Below are 22924 nucleotides of genomic sequence, written 5' to 3' on the forward strand. Positions count from 1 at the left end.
GCAGCCAGAGCATGATTCATGGGCATGCGCTCTTGCTCCCACAGCCCAGCTGTTATACCTGCTCGGAGCTGGCTGGAGCATCTTTTTCCTAGGTATAAGCCTTTGACGCAGGCAACGCTGTCTAATCGGGCCACGTCAGAAAGCAATGCTGGGGCCACACTTTGCAAGCTGTATCCAGCTTTGTCATGTGCAGCAGGTTATCACCATCTTGGCGCCAGCCGTGCTACCTATGGGCTCATGGACTCCCCTTCGGATTCAGAGGGAATTATACAGATTTAATAGCTACATGAACGGGCCCGATTTTTTTCAGTTGCAGCTTGCAGCTCACAAACTGCAGAGTGACGTGGTTAGCCATGTGAGCCTGAAGCCAAGCAGAAGGCAGGGTAGATCTGTACCTTATGGACTAACCAACAGGTGCGTTGTAACGTGTATGGCTAACGTACACTTTGGTTAGTCCATAAGGTGCAAACCTACTCTCCCTTCTACTTGACGACTTCAGACTCACATGGCTAACCGTGTCTCTCTGCAGTTTGCTAGATACAAACTACAACTGAAAAAAAGCAGAATCATTTGTGTAGCTATTAAATCTGTACAAGCCCCTCTGAATCCAGAGAGCCCGTAGGCAGCAGGGCTGGTGCCAAGATGGTGATCCCTCTTTCTTTCCAACTAACAAACTGGTTTAGATTTAGATTTGGACTAGCAGGATACGTCTACATGAGATGTTTACTGCAGAGCAAGCTCTGGAGCACCCTCATGCCCCAGCCAGCCCTCCGCAGCATGGTGAGCTGGAGGAAGCAGCCCCGGGTTTACAGGCTGATGCCCAAGGCCCCCTGCCAGCTGGGGCTGCTCCAACCTGGCTCAATATGCTGCAGTCCCAGGCTTTACTGCTTTGCATTAAACTGCACATGTAGATACGCTCACAGGCTAGTAAAAACCTCACCTACAATTAAAATAAATTAGTTAGGAATCTTCCTTATAGATTACCTCTTCCTCATATGAGCAGGTTCATTAGACTTGAACAGGACTTCTTGCATGAAGCAAATAAGCAGGACTTGGGCCTTAAAAAGATGGGGCCATTTGGTCTCAGGATATAGGGTGGGATCATTCACTTCTTGGGATTGCTTAAAAGCAGGAGTGTCATGCATACAGCTTGCACAGCTGCTGTATGCAGTTCACTCCGCTGCCTGCGGGCCACCAGATGTTGAGGACATAGCCAGGGCATGGCCTGCTACATAATCTGGGTCCCAATGGACATGGTGACAGCAGCCAGAGGATTAGCGAGGGCTGAAATAACTCTGATTGCCCCTCCAGCTCCTGGCTCCTGTGCTGAAGCCGGAGCTGGAGCTGCCACCACGGCACGGGGCATGTGGCGGTGGTAGACACTCCAGCTCTGATCCAGGGCGTATGGTGGTGCAGCTCCAGCACTGGCATGGGACACCAACAGGGGCCGGAGCCACCACCCGGTTTCCCAGCTCAGAGCAAGAACTGCTCCTACTGTTGCCTGCTCCAGGTTGGAGCTGGAGCTGCCGCTACTTCCTTATGCTTCAGTTTTGTCCTGATTTTGCCGTCTTTATGGAGGCATAATTCTCACTGGACTCAGTCTTCTCGAGGACACAGATTACTGGATCTCGTTTTGTTCCTGGAGCTAAAAATGCAGCATATTTCAGAGGAAGTGGAAAAGAAGCATGGGGTTCAGACCTTGGTCCCTACCGCAATTATTTGGCTAATTGCACTTATTCTCTGAAACGCATCTGGTTTTTAATTGTTGCTATTAGCTTATAAAGGTCAACGCATCCGTTCAACTGCACATTTGTTTCTGTACAATTACGGGGTAAAGATTCGGTTTTGAGAGCTGATCCAAGAATAGTCACTGAAGTCAACTGAACCTTAAAGCCAAAATGGGGAGCACTGCCAAAATGGGGACAGTGGTAGGGCTTTGGGTCTCATTAATGGCTCCACTCCTTTTCAACCACCCTATCTGGTGACACGCTGGAGTCCTCATTTACTTCTTACTTTGTCCTTGCCTCGGCTTCTTTCCCACTGAGACAAATCTTGAAATCTTCACTTAGCTCTTCTGAATGCAAAACTCCCACTGAAAACCGATTTCAAAGGCACGGGCAGTTGCTCCACATCTCAAGATCTGCCTAGTGTTGTCAATGGGAGTTTTGGGGGAAAAGCAAGTGAAAACCTCAGGTTTTTGTCCTATTCGAAATAAAGCATTAATTAAGTGATTCAAAGCATGGGAAGGCCAAGAGAGTCCTTTCTTTGACTTCAGCGAGGTTTGGAGCACACCTCAATAATTTTACAGAGTCAAGTGCTCCGTTTCCAACCCCACTGCGTGAGCAATTCACACTGCTCTTGTGAATTTGGGGCTTAAGCCTACAAAGTACTGAGGGGCCTCAACTCCCCTTGGCTTGGGGAAAGCAGAAGCCAACCCCCGGAGTTGGAGGTTCAATCCTAAACCCTATAACTCTCATGGACATCAACGGTGTCCTAAGTGCTCAGCACCCTCCGGGATCTATCCCGTCCCGCACGGCTGCTAAGTGTTCGAAAAGGAATGAAAGCCCTGGATCACCCTTATGACAACACTGCTCACAATGTCCCTAAAAAGGGATCGACAAAATAACAACAACAACAACAACAATAAAAAAAAATTAAATTAAAATGAACAGAAATAAGCCACGTTAAACAAAGAAAATGAAAAAGCCCCGCAGCGGTGAGAAGCACATGCCGAGTGCTGACGGATACGCATGACTGCAAATGTTAACATGGTCATACAACACGACTGGTTTAAGAAGCGGATTCATGCAGTTAGCACTTGTTCACCTGACTGCCCAACAGACTCAGCAGTGGAGAGCGCGCTAGTGGATCTGGAATGACGTCGAGAAGCTGCAAGTAAAAGGAACGGCAACACCCACAGGATTAACACACAGGAACCAGAGACAGAAAATGCCACAGTCCGAAGGGGATGCGCATGACTTATACCAATAGGGGTGTTTTATAGCAAGAGGAAATGATGCCATGTATGAATGCACAACGGATACAGTGCAAGCCCCCCATCCCCAGTCGCTTCCCTCCTCCCCCCCACAACCATAAACACAATGCGTGACACACGAATTGCTCGGAGGAGTCTTCAACGCAAAGCTCAGCGAGCGCCCGTCACGCTCCCCCCGACCACGGGTCTTGAACGCAGCCATGACAAGCGTGTGGAGCACTGAACCCCCGGGCAGGATTTAGATGTGCTCCATCTAAATCCCAACGTGGAGGCAAGATGAATGATTAGAGATTGTGCTTGCAAGTGTATTTCCCCACATCGTATTTCATGGACAGCATGAAGAACGAGTCGTCACAAAAGCGTACGAGCATAAGGAGTCATACAGGGAAATCAACCAACAAGTGTGCAACGCAACCGGGTTACACGTCGCTGGTTTGATACAGACACTTATCCATTACCACTACAAAAGATATATTGCTATAACGCTTCTGTAGATGCTCATTCAATGTCTATTAAAGACATGTATCTTTATATTCACTGTATGCTATATCTATGCACAAAATGTTATAGCAGCAGGTCTTATTATAGTAGCAAGGGATGCGGCTCGGCCCCGATTTACGTTTCTACTCAAGCCCCCAGACCTTCAGCTGTACAGAACTTTATCCAATAACATGGAAGCGGAATGGGCCCATCCTTGGATACAGCCCAACGATGAGCTGCATCTGAAGATTTGGTTTGGTTGTTTCTGAATTGGGCCTTTATTGTGTTTTGCCCTATGCTGAGCCATTAATGTTATGCTCTCTCCTAACTTGAAAACAGCTGAGTGTAGCAACACTGGTTCTGTTCCCTGCTCGTATGAGTGATCCAGAACTGTCCCATTGAAAGTCAAACTGCAGGGGAAGAGGACTGGCTCTTTTTATTATTTTTTAAATAAAATTCAATACTTTGGCAAGGGTGCACAGGAGAAGAATCCAGACAAGGTTTGGGGCGGGGAGGGTTCCCCCTATTTAACTGCAAAAAACTGCTGTCGATGCAAAATTTAACATTACAAAGTCACTGAAATGAGAAAAATCCAAAAAAACCCCCCAAAACCCTCCATGTCTCACACCAGTGAGAAGTTGGCCAAATGTTTCCAGGGCTGGCACTGCAGCCTTTTAACAATAAAGCTCAGACCACTTGCATTTCTTCCAGGGGACAATCCCACCGCCATCAGGAATGACTCGCGCAGGTAAGGTCTGCAGGGCCAACAAGCAGACTCTACCCTGTAACTAGGTCATTTCAGGCAGACACGTGTGTCCCCGTGAATCTCAGCACAGGGTCCAGTGCCTGAACTAGGAGAAAAGATGGCATTTGTGCAAGGCGTCCCACTCCCCTTAACCTTAACTTCAGCATTTCCTGGTTGGATCCCAATCCTGTAAGTTGTTCAGTGCTGACAGCCTGAGCCCTGCTGGCATCATAGATGCCCCACGGAGCAGCTGGCAGGATCAGGGATTTATTCTGATGATAATGACCATAATATTATTAAATGCAAACGAGTTAGTGTACAGTATTAAACAAGGTAATCCATACCCAGGTGAGCAAACACGCACTGTATTGAGTAAAACCACACAACCTTACAGTTTGAACAAAAACATTAATTGGATTTATAAAAACCCACCGGCTGGGCTATACAGTTTCCAATTTATAATGGAGGGGTTTTTTTCAATGAAAAAACAAGGAGACAAATATATGTTGACTGTATCACAATTAAGCTGGTTTCTTATTACACTTCTAAATTTTTAGGTGCTTTCCCCTGCTTTGGGGGTCTTCAAGAGGAGTTTGGATAGATATCTGGCTGGGGTACTATGATCCCTGCACTCGTTCCTGCCAAGGGCAGGGGGTTGGACTTGATGATCTGTTCAGGTCCCTTCCAACCCTAGAAACTATGAAACGTTTTTCCCATAATGGTATAACAAAATCCACTCAGACGTGATAATCCTCTAGATAGTATATCCAACAGTGCATTTTACATTAACGGCTCATCAAAAACATTGTACATATTTGTTCTTTTATGATGCACTAATCAATGAGGGGCCAAATCTTCAACTGCTGTAAACAGGCATAGCTTATCTGAATTCAGTAGAGCTGAGAATGAAAATCTAGCCCACGGTATTTCTCTTTCTAGCAAGGCCCCTGAGACAGTATTTCAAACAATGCTACTTCACTAAAATGAAAGCATACAGCATGAAGCCCATTGAGGACTGACAAATTGCTACTGCGCATCCTCCAACTTGCACATTTAACCAAAATGACTTCATTCAAAGAGGATGCAGCTGAGGGTAGTAAAGTAACTATAAAAGTGGCAAAGACACAGGTGCTCCTTCTAATCCTCTCTTAACGACTCCATAGTCAAACGTGCTTCATTGATCAATCAAACAGTGATCCTTTAAGCTGCGAGCACCATATGCTGTACTCTGCTTGAGGTCTCGCTCCCTCGGCCCCTTCTCCCCCACAATTAAGATTCTGCTGGAAAAAGAGAACTGAGGATTTTGTGGTTTGAGGCACATCAGGAAAGCAAGACAGATCAGTACCAGACATTGCATTCAAGGGGTAGCTGTGCCGATGCCAGCACACCTGCTGTGCTCATCCTGCGTAGATGCCCCAGTAAACTTCCTGCCACGCTTCAGGAATCACATCCTAGACTTTCAAATTAACATGATGAGAAAATCCCCAACCGAGCAAAACACTGTTGCAGAAGGTCGGAAAACAAACCCCAATTCTGATCTCAGCTAGGGGACGTCTGCATTTGATCCAAAGCCTACTAAAGACAAGAGAAATGCCAATGACTTTAATAACGGGCTCTTTCGACAATTGTTCCATTGGGTTACCTGGAACTTCAAAGTTCACAGCCAACCTTGAGAACGGTTTTCAAAAACCTGGGTCCCCACTCCCCGTCTCCCAACTTTTTAATGGCCAATCCTACATCTTCCTCCCACGTGCAGCCCCAATGATTTAAAGAGTCTGATTAGGAACTACTGGGTTAAATAGGGGTGGCTGGACTGGGTCATATACTTTCAGGACAGGTTTCACCCACAATCGTTTCAGTTCTCAGTTCCATAAAGATACCAAATATTTTTCATTTTTCAAACTAAAAAAAAAAATATATATATATATATTTTAGTATTTTGATATATAATATATATATATTTATATATATTTTTAGTATATATATATATATATATATCGGTGTTATCTAATGAAAAACTACCCCAAAGTTTTTAAAAGAATGCTAAAGCATCCTTGTTCAGATGAACGAGGCAAAGCATGAGGAAGAAAATTCCCTAATGATACTGCTGACGGGATCCCCTTTTCCGGATAAATTTCAGGTTTTGCTTCTATTTACAGGCAAATCAATGACAATTTTGTTACTGAGTTCAAATAGATGAAGAGACAATGGCAATGAGAGTCCTTCCATTGACTGTACTGGGGACTGAGTCAAGCCCCGCACAAATAGTATAAGATGAATTATTACAACCAAGACTAGCAGCGCCACTTCTATTGAGAATAAAAATGAAATAGCAAGGAAAAGTTCCATCAACAAGAGCAACAAGTTAGTCAAACAGTAAATTTAATATCCTTGATTTAAATATACTCCCCTCCAGCAGTGCTCACTGTCCAAAGGCACTGTCTTCCTAACACTGGGCAAATTTACCTCTATTATACTCTGCAAATCTTGACTTCAGACTTTCATTTCCATCAGATACATAAGACCACCCCAACAGTGGCATACACAGGAAGAGAAATCTGTCAGAGCTGAGAAGCAGAGGATCGCTTTGCCTCTCAGCCTGACTGGAAGGCATTATCAATGCACACTTCAATTCATTTGCTTTACACAACTTTACTTCCCATTCTGGAAATTAAAAGTTAAGTTAAACCAAAGTTTTTATGCAAGGCACATACATTATTTCACATTAGTTTTACCTTCCCAGACCTGCAGCCTCTCTACATCCCAACACCATCAGACTGAGCTCTGCAGAGTTTCTTTCCCCGTTTTGAACACGAGATACACGATTATGAAACTGCTAGACAAACAGAGGCCCCAGAGATCCACTGTATTTTATTACTTCTGAGATGACAGACAAAGCTTTTGCACAGCAAAGAATGTGTTTGGTTGAAGGTGATATGGCATTTGATCAGAAACATTAACTGCCCTGCTGTTTCGGCCCCATGCAGAACAAGACTGTCTCATAAACCATTAATGGAGTTTTTTTTTTTTATATTCGCCCTCTGTGTGCAAAGCCAAATGACAAGGCAAAATTTCAGACCTCATCCTTTCAGGGATTTCAGGATGCTCTAGACACAAGGAGAATACACTTTGGAACGGCAGATCTAGCTTATTAATTAGCAATTAAACAGGGCGTAAAACCTTCCCATGCAAAGAACTTGGATCTCTTGACTGGGATTTAGTGTTGAACTGTCATTCCTGTGACTGTACTTAGCATTAAGACAAATTGGTGTGTGCATAATCCAGGCCCCTTTGAAGAAGGCTTTGTGGTGCTGCTCCCCACCCTCTGCGCTGTGTGTGGGGGATTGCTTTCATATCTACCCATCAAAACTGCCACTGTCTGAAGGGAAGCTCTGTGCATCTCAGCTTTTAAAGCAACTGGAAATTACCGCAGACGTGCAGGTCTTTTCCTACTAAAAGAAAAACTTTGGAGACCCAGAATTCAAGCATGCAGAAGAAAACAGAAGGGAAGTGGGGTCAGAAAGGGGGAGTGCGAGGAAGTAAACAGAGAAGGGAAGCAAGCTCATTCCACCTGGCAGTGTCTCAGAAAGGGGAAAAAGAGAAGAAAAAAAGAAAAATCGACCCTTAAATCTCCAATGCCTACATGTACTCACCAAGCGGAGGGAAGCCCCGAGCAGGGCTTGTATCTCGACTGCTCTCACGGCTGGTATCGCGGCTGCACCCCTGACTCATGCTGGGTCGGGGGATACGGCTGCTCCGTGCTAGCATGCAGCATGGAGAGTTTCAGAGAAGGTGAACAAGTTTAATGAGGACAGACAGCTCATAAAGTCAAGTCACATTTCTATTAGTTAAGGTCGTTATCACATTAGTAATGATTATCTGCAGCAGCCAGCTCGGGCTTTCTACAGACCCACTGAGTTCAGTGCCAAGACGTGGCTTAAACGTGATGTTTCAGCACCCTTGAGTGTCTGGCTGGCAGTCTGATTTCCTCTCCAGCTATCCGAGTTTTGTTATTTGAGTCGAGCTGGAGACCTACATTCATCTCAAACAGAGAGGCTGAGTTCTATGGATACAGAAGCATGCAAAACAGTCGAGGCAAAAAGAAACCTTTCTGGAAGACTTTATCTTGTAATTAAGCAAAAAAAAAAAAACCCTCCCAAAAAACAGCCTTTTAGAATAAAAAGGAGGAAGTGCTTGTAACATGGTCAGAATGTTTAAAGTGTACTCGCAAAAGAGAAAGACGTTTCTATACACGTCGGGCTCTGGCAAGGATAGTGTTGTCACAATCAAATTTCTTGGGGAAAACCAGAATAGTATATTGTACCGATTTACAAAGATACACCTCCCCGATACAGATATTGAGAGTAGAAGTCTTTGTTCTTTAATACTGGTAGGCAGGGTTACAAAGCAGTTTTAATTTTAAGATAGCAGGAATTTAAGTTTTCTGCCTTTTTACCAAAAGTCCCCTAACTTTTATTCCCCAAATATCCCCAAAACCAGAAATACACTTCATCAAGGGTCTTATTCTGTATGTTTTATTCCAACAAAACTCCCACTGAGCTGGATTCTTAGTCAAAGTGATGTCTGCACTAATACAGACAGGTAGCTAACTGTATTAGTCTGAAGTCAGGTAGAAGGTAAGTAGAGATGCACTCAATAGATGCATCTTTACCATGTCCTTCACGCTAATGGTTAGGGTCAACATTTAGGTCATCCTCAAGCCCAAAGATGCCAGCCATTTATCGTGCAAATGTTTCATCTCCAGCAGGTGCTGCTGACCTGCGGTGTAGGAGGTCAAGGCACCCCGATTACCTCCTGGTCCTCCCCTTGCTGCAGTGCATTTTGGAGCTTACGCATGAATTGTGGGACTTAAAAGCACGATGTCCCACGATTCCCTCTTCCAATCATCCACTCCTCCTTCACCCCACTTCTTGTCTCTATTGCCCATAAACAGAGACAAGAAGGGGACAAGTTGACCACAGACCAGTTCCTTGCAGGGCTCCACAAGGGATCCTGGGATAAGTGTCAGGACTGTGTTCAAGAAAGCAGCCACAAAAAAAAAAAAAAAAAATCAAGAGTTTGGGGCAACATAGAAGATATGATACCGAGGAGGAAGGGCAGATCACATGGCTCAACCTGGTTGAGGATGCCCCTCAGGTCAACCCTATATATCGTGGCAGACATATCCTTAGTTCCACTGATAAGTTTGCTGTTCATTTTATAATCTCTCCATTGACATCACGGAGGTCAAAACCCAGTGGGAATCCTGCCTGAATAAGAATTGTGGGACTGAGCTTTTGGAAGACTTAACCCATTCATTTTGTATAAATAGTTGAATAATTTGAGGTTTATACCTCTTAAATTAGCAACAAAAGTGCCTCTTTTCAGGACCATGGGACAGGAAGGCCTTTCTCGGGTCACTTGTTATCACAGACCTATAATATCTATATATCTGGAGCTTATAACCCAATTCATAAACTTAAATGTAACTCCAGAATTGCTCTATAAGCTCTGCTTTATTTGGCTATAGCAGCCATTTGCACTAAATCAAAAGAGAAGCATTAGAAGAGAATGCTTTGTTATCGCATCCGTACATGTAATAAAGTGAAAAAACTGAATTGCACGCGTTGTAGGTTGACCTTGAGTCATCTGTTGACTATGTGGGGTCTGTTCAATGTGCTATCTTCAGAAGAGAGAGCAACTACTTTTAGGTGAGTAGCTAGGAAAGGCCTTTATAGGTTTATCCGCTACGCCTGGCCTCAAATCAGAGTCACCGGCTTTTGTGCGGATTACAAGGGTGCAGAGATGCAGACACCGCAGTGTCGTCCCCTGCTCTGTCCTCCCCTTGCAGCAGAATTACTGCTCTTTTCACGGCCCAGTGTGAATTCTCTTCAAGGTGCAAAGTGTGTGCTCCCCAGTGTAACATCAGTGCAGCATTGGTAATAGAAACATCGAGTCTTTGAGAAATGTTTCTGTAGGGGCATCATGGCTTGCAATCATAAATAGGTTAGCAGACCAGTTTTTAGGGGTTGTTTTTTATTTTTTTCCTTTGAAATAAGATGGTCCACATCAGTCAATCACCTATATCTAAATGCTCAGATAAAGGCCACATCTGTCACCGTTCACAGCATCCTCTGAGGTATTAAAGGACTAAATAGGATCCTCACATTTTGAGTAAGAAATGCAGATATAAGCTACTGCCAGATCCCCGGTTCTGAAATCCCTCCCCGTTTGGCAAAATCTGCCTTGACGAATCTGTTTGATGAATTAATGGTTCTGATTCTGAGCTTTGATGGTGAACAATACAACATGATCCACTGATGGACTTGGTTACAACAGCACCCGGCCCAGAAACCGCATAAGTTCTGAGCCGGGGAGAGAGGCGTTGTTATAATGAGCAGGACTATCATGGGGTTAATGAAATTAAGGTTCAAAAATACAGTAGTCTCAGCTCAAGAAAGGCAAACAGCAGCAACAGGACCCTAAGAAGAAAACCTCCCGAGTTTAATCTATAAGCAAAAAATACTTACTTGGATCAGTGGGTTCTCTAAAAGTGAAAGTGCTCACTCTTGGGTCACGCGCTTACACGTAAATGGATGAGGTTTGCACGGGCTCTCATTCCCCACTAGCACTTTCATGAAAAGCATCTTTCATCTGTCAGTCTCTGTCCTGAAAGAGACCATTTTAGGTCTCGAAAGAGGGGCAGACATGAATGAAACAACACAGTCCCCTCTCATTAACAGATTAAAGAGCCAGCATATAGCAAGAAGGCATGTACTTGTGGATAGTGTGAATAGAAGTAAGAGTACCGAGATGGGATGCCACAAACCAGTCACAAGCAAATATCCAAGCAACAAGACAAAAACGATTCCAACTTTTTAATGGGTGTCATATGAGTGGAAGGTATGGACAGGCTGAACAGATGTATGAACACAATGGAAAGAGAAAGGAGTGCCATGGATGGAACGATCCCTCGAAAGTATCGTTAACTCCCAGGCATCTGTCCTGAGGTTTCTCCTGCTTTGAAGAGGGATAATGTTCGCAGTAAGGACACCAGCTGTTTAGGGAGGTGCCTTTTTTGCCACGCTGTATTTTAAAGGTTTGCTATGACATGGAAGGGAGTCTGTGCTGGAGGAAGTCATCTTATCCAGACCCCACAACGATCCCTCAGCTTGCTTTCAGTGCACGGGATGCAAGAAAATCATGAGCGCCAGCAGATTCAGCTGCAGGAGCCCTCCCCATAAAGCACAGGCCACAAAAGTGAGTCAGTTGGACACAAAAGCTGCCTGGTCTAGTAAAATGAGAAAAGATGAACCAACAGGGCAGGTGCAGAGAGAGATGGATGCGGGAATATGCTGTTTTGACTCTGGGCGCCTTAAAATTAAGCATTACAAACAAAGTCACCTTCTGGCACCCGTGTGCCGACAACCAGCTCTGGACCACAAGCAGCTCACCTGATCTTGACTGCCCTCCGTAAAATGCAAAAGGTGACATTCAAGGGACAGTCTCCACATTGAAATCTTACCATTTTCATCTAAACAGGTTTAATGAGATGGCTGCTGCTTGCTCAGCTATTTATAAGGTTATATGGCGATACCGAGTCAAGCCCAGATTGCTTTACTCAGGCAACCAGCGCTGCAGGAGCCAATGGCTTCACTCGCATCAACCCCCCAAGTAGGAGGTGATCTCATTTGCTTCTGTGCCATCTGATATAGGGAAGATGCTCGAGGCTTAGATAAGGCACACTGAGCTGAGGTTAAGAGCCCAGGGTGAGATCCACGGTGCCCTGTTGGCTCAGCCGAAGAACCAGCATGTAATGCTCCAGCAAAGGGGCTGCAGCCACAGCCCAAGTCAGAAACCGCTTGGTACTTTGCAGCAAGTGCATGTGGGCTGAATCTTTAACTGCAGGGCCCTTGCTAACCCCTGGGAAGACACTACATTGTATTAGGACACTACGCTGCCAATGACAGCCTTTGCCAGCCCTGGAGGAGAACGGTGCACCCTTGAATATCTACAGTCTGAGTGGCACATGTGGATTTGGCTTCTCAGCTCCCAAATCATCATGAGCGGGTATGAATGCAGGCCGATCCTATGCTCTGTTTTGGGGCAGTCGTTGCCTAGAGCGTATTTACTGCCCCAGCCCCTGCTCCATCAGCATCGTGCTAACCAGGATGCAAATGCTCTGCAGAAGTGCAGGCAAGCCCAGTCCTCTGCTCTAGAACTGGCTTTGCACTTCCATTTTATAGCAACTGCCACCCGGGGATCGCAAAGTCATTTCTAGACATGAATCATACCCGAGAGGGTATGTATTCATGGGGTAAGTGCTAAGGGCAACTTTGCAACTGGAATGGTCCTTCCAGCCATGGGTGGCACAGAGGGACCTCCAGGAAGCACTGTAGCTGCAAGAGGCAGGATGCCAGCCACAGTTTTCCAGCGAATAGGAGGAACATGCCTTGTGACACACCCGAGGTGGGAAGAAAAGGGCAAAGCCCTGGGAAGGCGATGGCTGATTCTGTGCCCTCTCTGGGAGGTGGGCTATAGGGCACAATTAGCTTTGCCTTATCCCTGGCCTCAGAGCAAGCGAGCCCCTTTTGCAAAGACAGAGACAGAGCAAAGGCTCATCGAAACCTGGCCTAAAATTGCTCACTCATGAGTCGGTGGCTGAGCCACACATCAAACCCCAGAGTCCTGACGACCAACACTCCCAGGACTGCAAGAGCTTCACACACTTAAAAATCAAGCCAATTGCCACTAGCTGACAGCATCCTCAGGGCTAAGGCTCCTATTCAGTGCTGCAGGTATGGATGCAACGTAACAGTCCCACTGGAGCCACGCAGCCGCCGTTGTGCTTAGCACTATAGAGGAGCTCATGGACCTGGAAAAATCGGATTCGGAGAAGGTGTATCGATCAACTTAGGAAGTATGGATGGACGGGGATGACTGAATGAAGAGGACAGCCACATGAATGATGGAGAGGAAGAAATCAAAGCTCTCAATACAAAGTAAATTATAAAAATCATTTTAACAGCCAAATGACAGGGAAATTAAATTGCTGGAAAAGCATTGGCCAGACGACTTCAGGAACTAGGAAGCGTGGCTTTCCAAACATAGTTCCATCCAGGCAAATGTTATCACTTTATATGCTGCCCAAGTTTTCAGGTCCAATAAAGACGCAGAATTTCTGCCTTTGGGTATTAAACTAACGCACAAGATCAAAACCACCCCAATTTGAACGACTGCTCAAAAGTCAGCAATCCTGGAAGAAAAAACAGACTGACAGATTTGACAGGGTTCACCCATCCCCCAGGAACAAGCCCTGGTATTTGTGTCATTACGGTGGTGGGATAGAAATGACATGTTCATAGGAATTCTCCATAATTTACCTGAAAGCAGACAACCCAAGAGTGAGGATTTATGTAAAATAAATTCCTTTCCGATATTAAGACACCTTCAAATCAGTCCATGTAATGCGATTATCCGGCATAGACCCACGAACATGACAGCACCATGCATCACGCTTCATTTCATTTTCAAGGACGATGCTAGCTTGCCAAGCAACAGCTGGCTAATTAATTCCAATAGGTAGGTGGCAGCTTAGATTTTGAGAACAACAAATAGAAGAGCACAATATAGTCATATATAGGTAATTAAAATAGGCAAGGCCAGAGGAGAAGAAATTTGAAATCTGCAAAATACTGTCAATAACCAATATAGCATGAAACTCAGTATATGCTTACAGGGCTCTTCCAAGCTCTTTTCAACTAAATATGGAAATTAAAAGGTGCTTTGATTGTCATCTGACATAATGTAAGCTAAACTGGAGACTTAATTTATAATATAACAGATAAAATACTAGCCCACGTAAGTGAATGGCAATAGCTCCCATTCGTTAGGGACTAGAATTTTATCCAATTTGTTTATGCATATGCAAATTCCTCTAAGCGCTATTCATTAATTTAAAAAATAATACATTTCCAAGGAGTTCCTTTCCTATGGAAACTACAGTTAACATCTGAAAACATTTACTTTTTGTCTCAAAGTTAAATATAGTTTTTGCCTGTCCACCGAAAGGAAGAGAGAGGAAGAGAGAATCATTTCTGCTTTCACTCAGAAGAACAGATGTGTTTGCGAGCATCTGGGAAAGCACACTCGTTCCACTGATTGAAGCAGCATTAGAGAAATTGCAGCAAACTGGGAAACAAAAATCTGTATGTGGTATTTACCCAACAGGCACAAATATGCGGGAGCAAAATAATTAGCTTGTGAATCTAGGATGTGATTTAATCAGGGGCTCAGATGTCTGCAAAGTTTCCAAAACACGTTCCCAATCCTGCAAGGTGCTGAGGACCGTCATATTCCCCCGGCCTCAGTCAGAGCTGAGGGCATTAAGCACATCACGGGAATTCCTCGGCTTTTCATGGGAATGGGCGGTGGGACGAGTGTGACGTACTATTCCTGCAGTGGTGGGCTTTTCCGCTTTCTTTTCCCTGATCCAGAAGCAGCCAAGTAGAGGCAGCGATTTCAAACAGGAGCTACCATCTACTCTTTTGACTTGCTTTGAAACCACAGGCCAGCACAGAAAAAAAGCAGACTTTCCTAAAGTTGCAATTGTTAATAATATTTCTCAAGTTGACAGCAATTCCACAGCTGAAGAACCGAAAACCCTGGGATAGGAGAACCCAGTCCTCTGCTTTCCTCGTTAACGTGAACAGCCTTCCCCCGGGAACACGGCCTGATGCGACACCTTGGTGAAAGGTCTTACCTAGTCCTATTCTGTTGGGGCTCGTCTCTCGGCTGCATCCTTGGCTTCGAGGGATCTTGCTGCGCTTTTCTGCAGACGATGGCACTGGTGGGACTCTGGATGCTCCGCTGGTCAATCCACCGTAGGTGCTTCCCAAGAGCTTGCCAGGAGAACTGGAGCGGCTGCCAGCTAGGAAGGAACCAGAAATAGGGAAGCAGACCATTCAGCATGGAGATTTTGAATGCTTTTAAAACAAGGCCCGGATTAAAAAAGCCCTCCACCATGGGAGGTGATGGAATCTCCATGAGCTTCAACGGGATTTGGATCAATTCCCAAAGAGCTTTTTCCACAAGCTCAATAATGCACAGATATCACCAGCTGAGCTTGTTTTATTCAGGAAGTCTGATTTGCTTCTTAGGGTCTCTAGTCTACACAGCAGACTTTAGTGGAGTATGGAGATACCACAGCTAGCTGTCAATGGGCACCAGGAGCTGTCTAGCATGTGGGCTAGTTTACCCAACTTTTCTCTGTTTTGCCCAAGTTATTTGCTTGAAAGCTAACTCAGGCATCTATCTATATGTTGTCCTGTGGGCTCCAATGTAGATGTACTTTTGCATAGTGATCAGAGGGGGTGGCGACTAAGAACCACTTTCTCCAATATAAGGTGGCCGACTGAATGATCCAGTCACGAACAGTCCTATAGACATGTCCATCCCGTTTGTTCATCATGAGCATTTCCTTTGTGCATGTGCTGGATGAAGTAAAACTAACGCCCTTCATCAATTTTGCAGACAGGTGAACCCTTTGAAACGTATATTAGGTTAATTTTGCCCTTTTAGTGTCCTACTGAATTGCCCAGAAAAAGCACACACTTTTCTAGATTCCTCTTTGTCGTGACCAAGACTTACAAATCTGCGAGGTGATGGGACACGAGTCCCCTGGAACCTTTCTGTTGCCCGTGTGGAGAAGAGTTACAACCTGGATTTGGATGGGACTATTCTGATTTCCAAATTCAAAGTTTGCTTTACCTGAAAAAATTCTGCAATATTTGTTTAAAGGGAAACTCAAAGAATTTCAAAAGAACTGGACCGGAGGCCCTTTTTTGCCTCTCTTGACGTACAGAAGTGGCCACTGCCGGTCACACTGAGAATCTGCTACTGTTGTGAGTGCTCCTGACACTAACCTTGTCATCTAAAATATACAAAAAAAACAAACGCAGGGAGGACTGCACACGGAGTTAAACAAATTTAACGTTTTGAACAAATGCCCATCTTTTTCCTTAGGAGTTTCTCTCTTAATTTTCCACCCAAACACAGCTGACATATAAAGCAGGAATACATGAGACAGTCAGTAGAAAAAAACTGATCCAAGACTTTGTATTAACAGGGGTGGGCAAAATCTGGCCCACGGGCCGGATCCAGCCCACAAAGGGAATTTGCCTGGCCCATGGCAGGTCCCTCGGTCCCACCTGGCCCAAGGGCCGTCTGGCCCGGGGTGCATCCTGTTGCCCCTGGGAGTGCAGCAGGGCTGGGACAGCTCCGCGGCTGGACTCCATTTCTAGTCAGCCCAGGCGGCAGCAGCTCCTTCCGACTGCCGCTGCCACAGCCAGCCCTGGCCCCAGGGAGATTGGCAGGGACCTGCATGCACAGCCCCAGCCCTGGCCTGACCCACCTCGATCAGAGCAGTCCAGCTCTGGACCAGCCAGGATGCATGTGCACAGCCCTGACCCTGGCCTGCCCTGCCCCTGCTCCAAATCCGGCCACCCCCAATGAATGGCGGTGGTGGCCACGCAGAAGTTACTGCATGGGTGCAGGAGAAATGCAGCCCCTCCCTCTCGCCGCTACCGGGCCCTTCTTGCTGCAGCCGCCTGGAGTCTGCAATCGTGCTGCCCTGCGGTTCCTCTCCACCGCCGTTTCTAGCACCGCCAGTGCTGCCTCCAGGCCGCCCAATGGGGCAGTGGAGAGAAGCTGTAGGGCAGCCTGCGCGCGGGCTCCAGGTGGCTTCATCAAGAAGGGACTGGCAGCAGCAAAGGGCAGGGGCCACTATTCCCCCCCGTACCCAGCAGCAGCCTCTGCCTGGCCACCTCTGCTGCTCACCATGGGCGAGCAGGTCTAGAGCAGGTATGGGGCAGGATGGGGTTGGGGCTGTGCATGTGGGTCCTGGCTGGTACAGAGCTGGTCCATTCCAGCTGGGGTGAGTCTGGGGCAGGTCCAGAGTGGGCCAGGGTGGCTGCTGGGCACTGGTGGCAGTGAGGAGCCTCAGGGTACGCGGGCTCCAGGCTGTTGCAATAAGGAGGGCGGGGGGTGCTAGCTGGCTCACAACAGCTCCCCAAACTGCCCGTGTGGCCCTTGGGCCCAAATAAATGCCCGTCCCTGTTGTATAACATTATAAGTTTGGTAGAAAATGTCTCAATTGGCTTGACTAAATCAGGCTTACCTGCCCTTTTATTTCAACGATGACACGCAAATACTGTAGCTATCATCCCCCACGCCTCACCCAGGCAGACAGCACTAGAAAGCTTGGAGTGTTTCTGACTGATGTCAATCATATGCCCAGCTTTTATGCTAAAGCAACACAAATCCTCCTGCTGGTTACCCTGCTGCAATGCCAAGCCAAAAGGGCTTGCACTGGAATAAGCAGGAGCAGAATTTGGCATCTGGGGTTTCACTCACAGGCTCTTCCTCCCAGTCCCTACAGGACCTCCTTACCCTCATTGCCCAGAATGCACGTACACCATGGACGAGTTAATTTAATCACAATACACATATATCTTAAGTGAGTTTACAAATAAGTCTTTTAGTACTCTAACAGTGAATCAGAGGGTGTGATGTTGCAACAGCAGTTACAATAGTTGAAAAAAAAATGCAAAAGAGAAAGCATGTGAGAGAGAGCGAGAAAGGGAAAATGTTTCTTACCACCAGCAGGATTAGCTGATCTGGATCCTTGTTTATGAGGGCAGACAAAAGGACAGGCAAAAAGTGGATTAAAAGACAGTAAGACAATACAGAGTTCAGCATGCAAAATACACTATACACAAGGCAAACGGATTTATTCACAAGCACGTGTCACTCCTGAGCCTCTGTGAAATGCAGCGGGTAGAAGTGCAGAGCAGCAAGCGGGCCTAGCTTGCAAGTGTTCTCCACTAACCCTGAATCTCCCTGGCTTCACCAATGTCCTTGAGCAGAGCCAGCCATCGATGGTGGGCTAAATGCTGCTCTAACTCACACCATGGGCTAGTCTGCAAAATTCAGCAGGGCTGCCCAGTGTGCAAGTCACAGGAAGATTTGACCTCATGTCTGTGCTATGCTTGCTGCTTCAGCCCAATTTATTTCATGTGGCGCTTGGCCCCAGAGCCGATGTTCAGATCTGAACGGGTTAGGCTGGGGCTAGCATTTGATACCAAATAGGTCTAGGTATCAGGTTCAGGTTGGATTCCTCTGCAGCCCCACAAATCTGTTTTCATGAGATTTCCATCATCTTGACCTAGAATGTGTCTAAGTGTTTCAGGTTTGTCTGAACTAGGATCAGGAAAAAGGCCACTTTTGGTTTTGGATCAGGTTTGGGTCCAGAACCACTTGGGATGAAAGTCTGCAAGAAGGTTTCTTGGTTTGGTTTCTTGCCTCCCTTGAACCTGGGGGCGTTCCTTGCCTCCTACCCCGCCAGTCTGACGTACAGGGAAGCAGCGACAGCACGGACAGAGCAGACGTTGTTCAATGAAGCTACGAAGCAGGACAAGCCCTCACAACAAAACAGGTGCCTCACCTTCCAATCCCCACCCTCCCAGACAAATACACGAGTCCTCTGGTTATGAAGAGCCTCTTCCCTTCCCGGAGAGGAACGTATCTGATGTGCGTGGCCCTTTAAACATCCTTGAACCTCAGGACAAAACTCCCCTTTCCCAAGCACGTGGCAGGTATTTTGCTCTCCCGACACATCCCGAAGACGTGCCACGAGAGGAAACCAGAACTTCGAAGACAAGGATCTAACATCAGATCTCTCTCTCCCTGCCTGTAGTCTATGCAGGAGAGACAGCGTCTCATTTCAGACCACTATTTCGCACATTAACTTACACAGCTCACGTTTAAACAGATGTGGAGAAATGATCGTGTCAGCGAGAGGAGAGCAAGAACCCAAGAGGCAGTAGCAGGGTGCAGATGTACAGAAAGGGTCTCAATCAGGAGTGGCTCGCTTAAATTTAAGTCCAACATTTATTATTTACCCTAATGTACAAACGTAGACACCAGGAATTGGTCAATCATCCTGTGCAACAAGGAAGGAATGAGCAATTTCTAGTTTGCCTCATTAGTCAAATGTTGGGCCCCGTTTGTCCGTGCCAACTTAGACTGAAGCTGCTTCAAGGAGGAACCACCTTTTTCTTCTACACGCGTGCAGCATGACAAAGCCCAAGTGCTTACCGTGGCCTTCAGAAACGACCATGATACGAGTGGAAAGGTAATGAGAAGACCGCCCCTCTGGACGCCCACCCCCAGCAAACAGAAAGCTCCTTACGCTGGGACTGAGAAACCACTTTAGCTCGGCTGCGGCCTCGGGTGTCGGCAGGCGTTGAGGTGACGCTCGTGGCACTTCCGGAGCTTTGCCTCCTCGTACGAATCCGACCTGGGGACACAAGGGAAACGGGCACATTAGCGGCTTCTTATGAGGGCAAAGTCTGCGAGTGCTTCTAGGCTGCTCTCTGCTTAATGCTGAGCTCCTTTGCAGAAGTAACTGCAGAGAATTAACTCTCCCAATGGCATTTCTGGCTGCAAAAGCTACTGGCATTCATTTCTGGTGAGAGGCATCACAACTATAACATGTGCACCCTCCAAACCCCAGACAGGCACCCAAAACGGCAGTCGGGTCATACACCCTCCTCTTCATAACCCCAGTATGGCACTTCTTATGTTCCCAATAGCTGTACAACGGGGCCGATTCTGCCGATATAGTCCGACTCCCAGCATGGGTCTCAGATCCACTGTTTGCATAAGGTCGGCTTTCAGATGTCTCCTGGGCATACAGAAATTACCATGTATTTATTACCCCCAGCGATACACCATTTTCCTTGCACACCAGACTCTGCACTACCACAGCCAATGCTGGGAGAAAGATCTCAGGAGCCTGACCCTTTTTTTTTTTTTTTTTTTTTAAAGCAGAGCATTAGTACAAAGCTGCTTTTTTTAAAGTGTTGTGTTTTTTTTTTTCGTTATTTCTACCTTAAGAGAAGAGCAGAGAAACTTGAGCTGGAAAAAGGTTGTTCAGTGCATCCTCCTGCCAGGGCAGGGCTGTTCTCTACAACTGTTCTCTATCTTTTTTTGTACCAGGACCCATTTGAAAACATTGAGGGTCAGTCCTGACCCAGTGCCCCTCACTCCCACCCCACTGCCCCCTGCCCCCCAGTGCGTGGGGCAGGGAGTGGGTGCGTGCAGGGCCGGGGGGTCCCAAGTAACCCCTCTGCCAGCTTGCAAGGGAAAACCCTGGTTTCCTACATTTTTCTCCTTTAAAGAAGAATCCATTTCTAAAGTTTGTCTGCGGCCATTTCATATATTCTTGCAACCCCCGGGGTTGAGAAATGCTGCTCTACAGCATGTTCTTTCCAGTGCCTGGAAGAGATTATCTGTCTCTAGTTAATGGGAAAGAAATGATGATTAAGACCAATAAAAAGAAAACCTCTCTTAGTCCTTTTCAATGACTCTGTTGTCAGCCAATTTTGAAGCAGTTGCAGGGTCAAAGCCAGTGCTATCACCATGTTTGCAGAAAGAGTTCAGGTTTCAGATACAATAATGAATGGAAACGAGGCGGCAGAGAAAAAAAAAATTACTCAGGACGATATCACCCCCACAGGCCATGAAAATCTGTCTCCGGAGTTGGTGTTGTATAACATATCTATCTATCTATCTACAGATATCTATATCTAGATAAATTATCTGTGCTATATAGATAAATATAGATATAAATATCCATCTATATCTATAGGTATATCTATAGATCTATATCTATAGATATACCTCTATCTAGATACCTCTATATCTATCTAGATATAGATATCTATCTAAATATAACCTATCTGGATATAGATATCTATATAGATAGACATATCTATAGCTATATAGATCTCTCTCTAGATAGATAGATATTGAAATATAATGTATCTGGATAGACATATCTATCTATATAGAGATATATATATCTATATAGCACAAATCATTTATGTGGTTCATTACATACAGAGACCAAGGCACATTTCTTTCTCCAAAGGACTCCCACATCCAGTAAGACAGACACACAGGACAAGACGGAGGGCAGGCGTTCAGGACCAGCTTACACAGATTGAGACCTGCGCTCTTTGATCAGGACTCTCCAAACTGTTGATGCATGGCTTGAAAAGCCTTCTGATAAAACTTGTCCCATTGTACTTCTAATGGGAGACTCCACAAGAAAGTTAAAACACAGGCCCTTGCTTAGAGAGGAATAGCAAGAATCATGGCTTAGAGCTGAATTGCAAACAGCTGACAAGCAGTCTACCACTGAGACATTATTTTTAACTGTGATAAAGCAGAGCTCATGATACAGATTCGGTCAACCATCTGCAGCCCTGTGCAGGCGAAGGAGCCAATATCCAGTCCCAAAACTCCCTTGCAGTGGGATTTGCTGTTGGATGTTATCACTGTGACCCAAGTGGGACTTTGCAGCCACCGTTCCCCGCTCAACATAGGAGCGGATGTGTCAGGGTGGGATAGAGTTTTGCTCTTCTAGTCTCATCCCCAGTGGTGTAAAGTCTATTAAGGACTTCATGTCAGGAGAGGGACTCAGGATAGAAACAGACATTGCCGAATAAAGCGGATGAGCTGTGGTGCAATGCATCATGGCGCAGCTGATCCGCTTCGCTGCAAAAAACACACATAGCACCTCGTCTTGCCCTGGATGGTGCAGGACAAGGGGCAATGTGGTCTCCCCCCTTTCCCCACCCAGCCAGACCCAGGGAATAGGTCTGGCTCAGAGGGGAAAGCATGAATGCACTGGCTCTTTTATGCCATTGTTCAATGAAGCAATTCCAGAAAAACTGCTCAGATGCACCTTGCAATGTCCTGGGATAAACTGTTAGTACTTCTTATCATAGGATTGTAGAAAAGAAGGGCTGGAAGGGACCTCGCAAGGCCATCTGGTCCAGCCTCCTGCTCAAGGCAGGATCATCCCTGACTGCACCATCCCAGCCAAGTGTCCGTCCAACCTGCTCTTGCAAATTCCACAGATGGAGAGTCCGTAACTTCAAGGTAGCCTCTTCTTGGCCACCCTCATACTCAGAAAATTTCTCCTAATCTCCAACCTAAAATTTCCTTTGCTGCAGCTTGACGCCATTGCTCCTAGCCCTGTCCCCTACAGCCACAGAGAAAAGCCAATCTCCATCCTCTCTATTCATCGCCCTTCAGGTTTTTGAAGACTAGTATCAAATCCCCCCCCTCAGTCTTCTTTTCTCCAGACTAAATATAACCCTAGCGCCTTCAGCCTTTTCTCATAAGGCTTGCTTCCCAAGTCTTATCCTGTGAACCTTTTTAGGAGTTCTCCCAGGACAACAGACAAAGACATCTGAATGATGGCACTTTGTCCCAGGATGTAATAGTTTATTCTGGAGCAAATTCAATGTCTGTTTGTAGCATCGGGGCTGCTCAGCAATGGATCTCAGCACTATGGGGCTGAGATGCACCCAATCTCCCAGGCACCACCTCCAGGAGCTTCCTTCTGCACAAGTTAAAAAGGTAGCACCAAATGTTGTCTCATTGGCCGCGTCCACACAAGTGTGGACATTTGTTTCTCCATGAATAAGAAGCATGCCACTGCTACTTGTCCCCGGGGAACCTCCGTGCCACGTGCCCTCTGGCGTATGGCAGGTTACCCTGGGTGGGGTAGAGAAGGCCAGGCTCCGGGCTGGTCCGAGCAGCCTCACCTGGTGAAAACTAAAGGAACCCAA

General features: G+C 46.2%; 1 protein-coding gene across 11 annotated transcripts in view; it reads right to left on the reverse strand.

Moving 5' to 3' along the window:
• The window catches only part of CLASP1 (cytoplasmic linker associated protein 1), a 251743-nt gene that overhangs the window by 70426 nt on the left and 158393 nt on the right, over positions 1-22924 (reverse strand). For all 11 annotated transcript variants that reach the window (XM_025209361.1, XM_014521987.1, XM_025209362.1 and 8 more), the window contains 2 exons: positions 19471-19578; positions 14983-15150 (listed from right to left, as the gene is read on the reverse strand). In XM_025209361.1, the coding sequence (XP_025065146.1) occupies positions 14983-15150; positions 19471-19578 (276 nt within the window). The remainder of the gene's footprint in view (positions 1-14982; positions 15151-19470; positions 19579-22924) is intronic.

This window comes from Alligator sinensis, unplaced genomic scaffold, assembly GCF_000455745.1.
Source record: "Alligator sinensis unplaced genomic scaffold, ASM45574v1 scaffold1133_1, whole genome shotgun sequence".
NCBI lineage: Eukaryota > Metazoa > Chordata > Crocodylia > Alligatoridae > Alligator > Alligator sinensis.